Source organism: Blennius ocellaris (assembly GCF_963422515.1).
Source record: "Blennius ocellaris genome assembly, chromosome: 15".
NCBI classification, from domain to species: Eukaryota; Metazoa; Chordata; class Actinopteri; order Blenniiformes; family Blenniidae; genus Blennius; species Blennius ocellaris.
In genome coordinates this window covers 13,389,666-13,402,033 of record NC_137664.1, presented here as the reverse complement: position 1 = coordinate 13,402,033, position 12,368 = coordinate 13,389,666, and the positions used below count along the sequence as shown (strand labels likewise).

Sequence of the window (12,368 nt, the reverse complement as noted above, 5' to 3'; positions counted from 1 at the left end):
CAGGGCCGATTCGATGAGTGATTCATAGGCGTGATTCATAAGCGTGCACCATCCATTCAGGAAAAAGAAAGGCATGAAACAAAGACGGAATTCTCGCTGCTGCGGCATTTCTTATGTTGCATTTAACCATTTTGTGTAAAATAAATTCTGAGCGTGTGTGGAAAAAGACCCTGTTGATAATACGCTGATCAGCGTGGGTCTGAGCATCTGTCCAGTGTATTTCCGTTGTAGCGCGCGTAACTGCGTCATGTCATACTGCATTTCTATTGGTTAGTTAAGACATAATGGCTGTCTGATATGGATCCTAGGCTTACGAGCAACATCTCGGTGTCCATGAAATCTGCTAAATGAGCGATTGGTTAAAGCAGATTTCAACGATTCTCTCATGGCCCAATCTTTTTAACTCTGACAACTGAATTGTGCGTTGGACCTTTAAAATGTTTTACTCATCCAAAATAAACCAAAAAGGATACCAACAACAGTTTTGATGTCATATTCTGGAAAAGATATTTGTCCGATTTTGCATGAAGGGGGATTGAGTGGGGGAGGTAGAAGGGGCCACGAGAGGGGGAGTAAGTGACGCCACAGGAATTGATGCCAGATGGTGTTCCCATCGAACAAAATTAAACCACAAAACGAAAGTGAGGAATGGACTTTGGCGGTTTGTGGTTGTCCTTCCAGACTCGCTTGCATGGCCTTGAGGTTCGGAGAGCATCAATTGAACCTGTTAAAATGGGGGGGGGGGGGGGGTTCTTAATGAATAACACCTCACAGGTAGATGAATGCAGAGTAGTTTAGGTAATTTATCAGTCCCTAATCTGGTCAGTACATGCTCGTTTATGAAAAGGTAAGCTCCACGTGTTCAGGTGAATGGTTCCTCTGGAAGCTCTCAGTGGAGGAAATTCTCCTCGTGAGGAACATAATATGATGAAAGGGAAAACACAGCACAGATTACATTTTAGTTGTTATGACTCAGTTCCCTCAAGTGCTGAAATTGCAAATTGAAGCTTTGTGGCGATATATCAAGCTGGATTGTAGCAAACATATAAAATGAACACTCCTTATCTGTGCTTGAGCATGTGGCTGAGTTGCTAAAGGACTTAGTGTGAGGTTCTTATGAGGACACGTGCCATACATAAGACTCAGAATCTCAACTAAGTCCCGGAATTGGATGTGAACAACGGGGGATTATTTTTGCAGTTGTTTTCATATTTCTAAGTCCTCTGCGATGATCAGACTGACTCTGAGGAACACCCACACATGTAATGCACATGGGGCACAGATCCACAGCGGCAAGAGAGTTATGTGTACAATCATCTGATAATATCTGTTCTTTACAGCCCGCCCAGTAGTGCAGAATGATGCTCCCTGTGTGTCCTCTGCCTCCCCGGTGACAAGAAATCAGTCACTGGCCAACCAATAATCATCTGAGCTGTCGACACCGATACCCACCTCACTCCATCTTTCATGATGAACTACGGCCCGGAGTTGGATTATACTGTTTAGGTCGACTCAGCTCTGATGAAACATGTGACTCTTTATACAATACATAAAGTAGGAAAACCTCATCTCTAAGGAAATTTATCTTGACCACATTCGTTTTCGAGTGATTTCCCTCCACCTACAAGATTGTATAACAAGAATAACAATCATCAGCTATGAAGCTCTGCTCAACTTTAAACCTCCGCTGTCCACTTTCTTCTTCCTAAACCTGTCATCCTTTCAAACTTTCAACATGGTGGTTGGATGTCTGGAACTTCCAAAGAAAAAGCAATGCGATTCCTTTACACCAAAAGAATAAAAAAAAAAAAATGTGTAATAAGAAACCCATGCCGCACTTTCACATGGGAACTCACTGGGAGCGGTCAAGCTGGGTTCAAAACTATAAACTTGAAAGGCACTTTCATGTCTTTGCGGTTCTCGAACAGGGAGTTTGTACATTTCGCTTTTCAGGTGGACCATAAGCGTACTTCATGTTTCTTTTCCAAGTGCTCCCATTTTTAAAAATGTAAAGACACAGTATGACATCTATGCAACAGCCATCATCTTGGAGCTTTAATGTCCCACCCACTGTGCCAACAACTACCATGTCTTACAGGCAAGTAGTTAGTTTTAGTTGAATGCTTTTTCATTTTAAGAAATTTCCCAGTAAAGAACACAACTCAATTTTGGATAGTTTGAAATATACCCTTTGAGATATTTGAGAAGCCTTAATAGTCTGCAACACATAGTTGGGCTTAAAGATTGTTTTACAATTTGTTTCTATTACAGCTACAGGAACTTCTAAAACTGTATTAACAATACTTTTACCTTCCACTTCTCTGCTCCACTGCAATTATGAAGCTCTCGGGTGCAGAAGGGAGGGCAAGTATTTTGTGTTTATTTTATATAATCAAGTCAATTCTTCCCCACCTTCTATGTGCATTACTCACATATGTGTTGGGCTCTAGACTTTTCCAATATTGGGTGATCTATGCACAGAGCCGTCCTTGAATGCGAGTCACACATAGTGTATGTCACAATTTAATGCTATATAATGGATTAATGCCATTGCGTCAAAAGAAAACACTCCCATTGTCAAAGTTCGAGATCAAACCTCTAATTAGCATTAACAGGACTTGCTAGAATTACTATGAAGGGTTCAAAGAATCAGGCTTGTGCTTCAGTAAACTTCCAGCAGATGCTCAATTGAATTATGATCCAGGGATTTTACGGGACAAGTCAACACTTCAAAAGATCCTAAAACTATTCCTGAACAAGTTTTCGGGGTGCAGCAAGGTGCATTATCTCGCTGAAAAACTGATTATAAATGTCTTACACAAGAGTGGAGCGAGATTGTTTTCTCAAATTTTGAAGGCTGGATTCTGGTTTTCTGCACCAACGTCTGTGATGTCGTGCTCACACACTGCAGGTGCAAACTCCACTGCACCGTGCAGTGCAGTGGTGTGTCGGTCGTGAACGAAAATAAACTTTCAATATCGGAGAGAAAAAAAAAAACCCAGAGACTAATTAAAAATGAGCTACAAATGGTGTTTTTCCTTCCTGCGGCCATAAGACTCCATAACGTCTGGGGTTTGCTCTGTTTTGGTTCATTTGATATTTCCGGTCATGATGTTAGTCACGTTAAGCCTTGTACCTATTAATATTTAAAATGACTTGTGTAATTTGTATCCTGTCTTATCTGAGTCTCAACTTTGTCTGTTCTGTGTGGATCAATGCTTCAAGGAATTTTCCTCTGGGATTAAGAAAGTATTTCTATTATATTCTATTCTGGCAACATTTTCTGGGAAATTTAAAATTTTTACATGTTTCAAAACTACTGCGCTGAAACTTTAGAAGCTGTGTGAGCCCTTGCTAAGCCTATTTTATTACACATATCTAGTCCTTTTAATCTCGTTTGTTACGTTAAGGTGACACAGAGGACCATTAAAGAAAAACAAAAAAAAACCCACAACATTCTGGAAAAGCTCCAGCAAAATCAGTGATTTTGGCTCACAACAATCACAAAAAAGTCCAGTGAAATACTTGAGGGACTGACAAAAAAGATAATGTGGCTCTACACAGCAGGCCACCTTTTTCTGTCGTTGCAGATCCCAATGCTGATGCTCACATGTGCAGGACATCCACCACAACAGTGACACGAGTGCTCCAACTGTAGCTGCGCAGCCTCACGTGCACCAAGGTTGTTGACGTTTTCATATTGTATCATCACATCTCAGCATTTTCCATTCTGCAAGACCAACTGCTGTTAAAATAAAGTTGCATTGTGGACATATGAAATGCTCCAGCCCAAAAATAAACTGAGCTTTTCAAATAATATTCAGACTTCACCTGCCAGACTAACCTCTGGAGTATTACATAATGGGTTTCTTTCAACAAGGATTAGCTCCAGGAAAAAAAAAAAGTGCTGGTTAATATTGAAGAAATGGCAGTTCTTATTGCACAGACTGCCTCTCTTTTACCATGAGGCCTATTTACGGCCACACAAAGCAGGGCAAAACGTTCCAGGTCCACTCCGACGACAGGCTGCATAGAGGACTTTAAATACAGGACTGTTTCCACCTCCAATATCATTTTGTCCACTACAGTAAATGGTAGAAAATTGCTGCTGTTACCACAGCTTCTCATCTGGTGACACTGCTGTGCTTGTGTGTCATAGTTCATCCAATCTTGACAGAAGAATTTGTGCAAAAAAAACAACAATTTAAACAGACAGTTGAAATATTTGTCAATTTTTCTTCTTTTTTTTTTTTTTGCGGTGCACTACGTCTGTTTTCAATCTTCGTCATTTCAAACTAAAACCTCACAAGGTTTTTATGCACCCACACCTTAGTGAACAAACAGATTTTTATGAAAAAACAAGTTCTTGTATAATACCCGCTGTATGAACAATGGGGCTAAGGTGGTTATTCCCGAGTGACAGGAGCCTTCATTCACGTAGAGGCCAGGAAATTAAATGAGGTAATCATTTAAAAGGGTGGCAGAGCTTCTCCCACGGTGGAATAAACTGCCTCAAGGCTTTTTGTTTTTTAGCTAAAGCAAGCAGAAAAGGGAGGATTGTGCATCGGCCCTGTTGAAACTGTTGTCAAAGTTGGCCAAATTGACCTTTTGGAGAAACAGGAAAATATCTGATTTGAAGCTGGAGTGCATCAGACCATGTCTTGATGCCAAGGCTGCTGCCATCCACCTCATCGCGGAGCGTGCTGTTTCTCACACCCGTTGACAACCTGGATGCTTTGTAGGCCTGTGTGCACGGTTCTTAACAATATCTTCTACTACATAACTTCCATGGCTGCGGGAAGCCAACAACATACCATGTTAACTATCTCGGCTCACCCACGATGGAAAAAAATAAAAAAATAAAAAAAAAATTGCACACGTTCAAATAAAACCTGTCTGGTGGGCAAGATCTGTCAGTATGAAGCGAATCAAAGAAAAATCAGAAGAAAGATGAAGCGCAAGTGTAAAAACCTTGAAGGGAAAACACAAGTAAAGAAACAAACTCATCTATTTTCGAGCTCTTGTTCTTTTTCTCTTTAAGAAAAAAAAAAACTTAATCCCCATGTGTAGGTTTTAGAAAAGAGTTTAGTGGCTGAAAGAAAGCAAAAAGTAGGGATGAGTGCTGGCAAAAAACAATGCTACCCTGAGGATTAAAAAAAAAAGAAGATGATAATCAGCTTTGGCAAACCAAGCACTTGCACTTTCTAAAAGGAATACATTGCATTTTCTCTCACGTGTGTCCAGCCTTGCTGATCGTCCATCGAATATCTACAAACACATACAGCGGTGAACGCACACGCCGCTTGTCATCATCGCAGCTCTTCGTCTTTGCATCCAGCAGCCTTGACCGTGGGCTACATGCTGCTGCTCCGAGACGAAGATGATGATGTATAGCCACTTACCACTTTACATTCGGTGTATATTTCAACATCCATCTCCCCTCCCGGGTGAGCGTATGAAAATATAATGTATTAAAATCACTGGCAATGACTTCTCGGGTGGCTTCCCCCTTCAGACACAAAAAGAAAATCACGACAGGTTTTTCCAATCAAAATCTCTTTTCATCAGCAACTGTAATCACTTTGTGTCCTCCATCAATGGAGCTGCCTATTTTCTGTGAATTATTTTAGTTCAATCCACTGATCCACCACACAGCAGGAGTGGATCGTTTGTTTGAAACACAGCAATTTTCTTGACTCTTTCAAAGGCATTACTGAGGAAGCACCAGTGTGCTCAGAATAAGGTGGGAAGAGGTCGATCAATCATTGAAGCAAAACCATTCACCAATTTGATTCCTTTCAATTTTTTTATTATTATTTTTTTAATGGGATCATTCCTGCTCAGAAGATCCTGTTCACATGATGAGGGTTTTCTTCTCCCTTAATCACGCAGTGTGGAAGATACTGCCACTCTCCCTGCCTTGTGAATGGGACTGCAGAGCGCTGTTAAAATTCAGGGCAAGTATTTGGAGAAGACAGCGCTTGCTCTTTTTTTTTTTTTTTTTTCTGGACCTTCCAGAGTAGCTCAAGGGAGAGAGGGGGAGAAAAAGAGAGAAACCCAGCGAGTGCACTGTTACACTGAAGCATTTGCAGGGGGGAAAGAACATCTGAACATGCACATGATAGAAAAACTTTAGAGAGGGAAAGGCAAATATGGATACATTTTTAAAAAACGAAAAAAACAAAACAAAAAACTTACCACTCCGGTGTCCAGCTGCTCGGTGGTCTGAGAGGGAGCCGCTCCGGTCAGAGGCAACACGCACAAGATCTGCACCAGCAGCAGCATCTCACCGCAAATATTCCTCATCCACACGTGAAGAAGCAAGGAGAGCATGATGCTCTTATGACAGGCTGATCCTGCAGGGCTCAGACGTTCGACCCCGGCAGCCGCATCCACGGGATAAATCACACGCTTGACACGCGCGGTGCCCGGATAATAAAGTCTCTACCTCACTGTGGAGCGCAGACACATAAAACACATTAAAGCCGGTGAAACTGTTTCAACCATGAGGACAGTTTTTTTTTTCTCGCTTTTGACAGAAAAAAAAAAGAAAAGAAAAAAGAAACTTGTCTCCAAACTCAACAGGGCGACAGAGAGACACGCAGCGTCTCCTCGACGGCTCTCACAGTCCATCAGAGGAGGATCCGTCCCTCAAGCAAGAGGCGCGAGCTCCACGCGCCGTCGCTGCGTCTCCGCAAATGAAAGCAGCTGCGCGGCGCGAGTGTCTGTGTCGCGAGTAAGCTCAGCCTCAAGCCAAGTGCAATAACCCATTCAAGTTCCGGCGATCAGCCCCGAATAAAATCCTCACGATACAATTATTACAAGAACAAAAAAAAAAAAAAGAGAGCTCTACGGATTTCACGTTTTCATAAAGCCTCCAACAAGTCTCTGAGCCACGGCTGATAATGCATAAATGAAAATACAAAGACAAGCAAACAAAAATGATTGTGAACGTCAAATATTTAGGTCATAAACATAAAAAAGTATGCGTTTAACGTTCTCTCCTTGTGCTTTTTGATATGTTATTTCTCTTTCGACTGCACTTAATTTGAATTGCCCTGAATCTAAATTATACACTATTTAATTTAGCATCAAAAACCTTTTATTTCCTTTTATTTATGTATACTCTGGCACATGTACAGTTTAGATTAATTGTATTGTCCTCTTTTCCATGTTCTACTCATTTATGTATTCATAATGTGGCACCTGCTAAGACTGCTTCAATGTATTTGTTTAACAGAGACTGTACCCGTTCATATTCTGAAATTCACATGAAAACAATCCTTTGTTGCACATTCTGGATATTCACACATATACCTCAAAACATTTGATTTGCTTACATAAATATTCACATAATTAAAAATCTTATTTTTTGTGACTGCTGTCACGTCATTCAAACGAATCACATTGTGATTGGCACAGTTCTTACTATTTCTCAAGTTTTTTTGTGTGCTGTTATTTTGAATTTCAGTTCTTAAACTTCCTCTAGACAACACTGAATCTTTCGTGTGACTTTATTGAAACAGCTGTAAGGGAATTTGAATTACCATTTGAGTGGTTTCTGAATCAATGTGGACTTCAATCATGAATCATCAATAGAAGAATAAAATAATAGTTGTTAGGATGATAATTAAAATATGGTAGCCTAGAAAAGGAGAAAGGTGCTTGGATTTTGTTGCACTGCTGATAAGATAATAAGAAAATGCATAATCAATTGATCACTGCTGCTACTTCTGACAAACAATATGAGCATCATGATACATTATTCTTACATGGTTCTGAAGGGCACCTTGAAGTAAACACGGACATTATGAATATCATAAAGGCTGCTACACACTGCGGTTTCCGGCTGTCCAAGATGAAAGACATCACTCGTGAGAGAATTGTGAGGGTATCTTTGGTTGTGGCTCTAAATCGGTAGTCCTACCTCTAACTACTAACAGGTTCAAGGACAGCTGTTGTCATGGTTATGCGACTAAAGACAACCTGCAAAAACCTGTATTCAGACAGTGTCAGATATTTGGAGTGATCATGGCTGCTGCTGTAACCTGAAACATGTTTGTTACATTTCATGTAGTGTTTTTTTGCTGGAAAATGAAAGAATATCAAAATAAATGGCATCATATAATGGAAGTAGATGCTTACTACTTAGTACTTGCTTCAAGTCGGACTTTCTTTTCAAGACATGACTGCTTTCATGTTCTCTTTTTTTTGGGATTCCTCTGCAAAAACATAAATGCCACAATAGTGAAACAATTATTGGCTCACTCCCCCCAAAAAATTTACTGATATGTTATGGAACAAAATTCGACAATTGTCCCCATTCATTCAAAACTGTTAACAAATGACAGCAAAATAATTGAAGGTCAGTTGAAAAAAAAAAAAAAAACTTTCAAATTTTGAATAAAATTAATTAACAGAAATAAGGTTGCATGTTCCTTTCTCTTTAACATACCTCACATCACATCCTTAATACTTCATTGCCTTTAAATATATGTAGTGGTGATCTTGAGGTTTCTTTAAACTTGTGACTGCAGTTGAAATCTTACTTTCCCACTGGGGGCTGCATCAGGAAGACCTTCCAGTATAAGTAAAACGTATGGCAAGTCAAATATGCAGACCACAATCTGGTATGACGACCCAGAAGAGAGCAGCCAAAGGACTGGAGCCATCACTGTCTTTAAGGATGAACCATGCAAATGTAATTATTCAAGAAGTTAGAACAAGTAGCCTCTCTTAACATTCAGTTCCCTTAAAGTAGTCTGACTTCCAAAAGGTTAATGACCTCTGCTCAGGAGCCTGCCCTGCTCATAAAACTCTATGGACTTTTGGATACGACTCACTCGCGAGCAGGATTGCATTGAGAGGCTATATAAAGGATGGCTGGTGTCTGGAAAGGCTAGCCCTGCAAAGTAGAGAATACAGGCCATTACACTGTTTTGTTCCAACCATGGTTGAACCTGAGGACATTATGGGAGCAAACTGACAAATAAGATCCTTCACCTGAAGGAACCGAGCTCAAAGCCCAAATATGTTCAATTATCCACCCTCATGAAATGTCCTCGAGACAGACTCTGAATCTTATTAGCTCAATACAGCTCTGACCTGAAGATGACCTGGCACCACAGCACTCAGACCTATCTCAGGATAAAATACAAAAAAAAAAAAAAAAAAATATATATATATATATATATGTATATATATATATATATATATATATATATATATATATATATATATATATATATATATATATATATATATATATATATATATATATATATATATATATATATATATATATATTTAAAAAAAAATACCAGCCAAGATTTAATTTACTTTTGTGTTCATTCGTCCCAACATTAGTTTTAACATCATGGGGAAATGTATCATTTAAAACTTAAATCGTATTGCAGATGCATACATCATGTATCACACCTCCGTTTAAGCATCCTAACTATTCTACCACCGTAGACTGCTTTAATAGGCAGTCTCCGAAACCAACTGGCACTTCCACAAATGAATGACTTCTCGTCCTTTATTGTACCACGGCCTAATGATTTGACTGAAAATGAACACATAATGAGTGCCTTGTCACGAGCACCCACACACGGACACAATTTATGCTTAACCAGTTGCTTTGACCCTCATATCTCCATTTCAAACCATTCTCTATGTAAATATTTCAGACATATGTAATTATATCCCACCGGTAGGTCTGAACTGGTGGTGCCATTTAACGTCCAGAAGCCTCACAACGTGCCGGGAAATTCTTGGAAATTAACTGACACCCAATTAAACCCACATATCAGCACAAGTTTGTTCCTGTAAATGATTAAAGTGAACGTTGGTGAAATGCAAAAGAATTCTCTTCCCTTCATTACGTTAACACATTTACCATTTTTTTAATCAATCTTAACAAGAAAGCATACAAATTTGCTGGACGCGTGAGACATAGGCTACTGTTAATTAAAATGTTACTAGAAATAATATGCAGACTGTAAATGGATAATACTGCTTATTAATACCTGCTTTCAACTTCCACTGGAGAGAAACAATTTTACTAAATATGAGCAGTCTTATCTGGAGACAGTTTGCTATCAATCAGCCGATCAATCAGTCCACAAAAGTGCAAGTGACACATACACGCAGCGCCTCCCTGGGTGCTCCCTTTTCTTATTCAGATCCATTACAGCAGTCATTCATCACTAGTCTAGAGGAGGGTGACGTGAAAAATGTGCTTTTTGCCGGCAGCGCCAAGCTCTACCTCCTCAGTGCTGCCAGCTCGAAACTCCTCAACTTTACTGCTTCCAGTCACAGCCACATATGTCTTATATAGCCACGGCATTATGATAATTGTACCACCTAAATATTGTGTCTTCCAGTGTGACCGCCGGCAAAAGAAAAGCTTAAGTCATTCCGTGTGTTATACGAACAGAAGGTTAAAACATCTTTTTACTCTTCTCTGTCTGCCGTGCGTATCTTTAGTGAAATATCGCACAGTTTCCAGACTATTTCTCACAGAAATTTGACACATTTCTTCAGGTCAGATCCTATAATTACAGGACATCTCATTGCCAAATGTGACTGTGGCATGAATAGGCAATGCTGCCTTTTATTACACAGCATGGTTGAAATACATGCTGCCAAGGCAACGGGGGATGTGTTTTTCCATTGCTAAGGCACCCAATTCTGGAAATAAATGAACATCCTTCCACCATGTCTCATCGAAACACAGAGGAACTGTTGAATCTGCTTTTTTGTGACTTACTGGGGATGTTGTTTGAATAGCGAGACAGTGGTTGATTGTAAATTTTAATAACATAATTCACGACGAATGTAATCCGTGTTCACACTTTCGGCTCAACTTAATGGACTTTCCCATTAATCAAGTTAACACTGGGTATTAAAAACCAACACGGCATTCATTAATCTTTCTGCTTATCCTCTTTCTCTGTATTTTACTTGAGACATCATCACAATTTTAATGTTTTCACTCCTTTTCGGTATTATTCTACCCCCAGCATAACATTAGTGGCTTAGAAAAATTTTCTTTTTTTCTCACATTCTCAAGGTTATTTTAAGAAGAAGGGGGAAAAAAAGCAAAAACAACAAAGACAGCAGAGTAATTAGTATTTTGATTATGAAGACAATTACGACTATGCATGGGCAGACCCATTACTGACTAAAAACAGCTACCGTACATCTCCTTGTCTTCTAATCTACTACGTGGAAATATATGCAGCTAAGCATGAAAATGCAAAGTTCAATTTTCAAATGTTTAAAAGTTAATTTGTTATTACTAATCAATATAAATAGATAAATGACCACATGAATGCCACTGTATTTTCATGTACTCATATCCACGATGCGACCTATGGGTATGAATGGTTATGTGTGCCAGATTACAGGGCATGCACCATGGGTATCCAGCTGTCAATATGCTTTTCACCTCCTGTAAAATAAGTCAAGATTATCTTGTGTTCTGATTATTGATTGCTGCTAATAAGGAAACCTTGTGAATAACATTACTGAGAAGGCTTTTGCTGACTTAGACTACAGTATTTGTACTTCAACTTGACAAAAAAGAAAAAACTTTTTACTGAAGCCTAAAATCTAACAAAGGATAAGTAAATAGCCATTTGTTTGTCAATTCTAACCTCCAACGTCTGTCGCCCACATTTTGTGAAAACTGATATGAAAATGTCAAGCTTCTGTAACTATGAAACTGGGAATAACTGTTAATCTCAAAGTTATTGAAAAAAAATGTATTTATTTGTGTAGTGTGCCATTCCTTGTTTAAAAGAGTTTTCATATTATGATGGCCGTAACCTGTATAACTTGTACCCTACTTGTACCACTACAGACCTTTCACCCTGAGCTGGATAATTACTCATCTCTCTTGGAGGTCAAAAAGTCTTGTTTGCTTATTCATTTATTCATGACAGAAGGAGAAGGGACAGATTTTGAGCTTTTCTCACAGTGATCCTGAAAGAAACAGCAATGCAGTCTGAACATTTCTCTTTCGGCTATTATTGTCACATTTTGGAGTATATCCTATTGGTCTATTCTTATCCACTGTGCTGCAGCAGCAATGAGAGCAATCCAAATTGTTCCCATACAAAAGGGTCTTCTTGAGTAATTCAAAATGGACTTTTCTCCCGTTGTCTACTGAAGGAGCGCAGCTCTATTCATCCCGGTATGCATTGGGCGGAACACGGAAAAACACCCCAGAGAGGTCGGTGGTGTATTGTGGGCCAGGAGAAATTCCATTCTGATAAATGCAAATCCAACATCTGTCACCCCGGGGAGGTCTGAATGTTCAAAAGAAACCTTAATTAGTCTTCCATTCTTCAAATGTGTGTCTT

The 12,368-nt window shown here is 39.4% G+C and overlaps 1 protein-coding gene across 1 annotated transcript in view; it reads right to left on the bottom strand.

The window, feature by feature from the left end:
- Positions 1-6,435, bottom strand: part of LOC308140552 (matrix metalloproteinase-17-like) — a 107,763-nt gene extending 101,328 nt beyond the window's left edge. The window contains exon 1 of the mRNA XM_080510379.1: positions 6,199-6,435. Coding sequence (XP_080366505.1) covers positions 6,199-6,333 — 135 coding nt within the window. The 5' untranslated portion in view covers positions 6,334-6,435. The remainder of the gene's footprint in view (positions 1-6,198) is intronic.
- Positions 6,436-12,368: the final 5,933 nt, after the last annotated feature.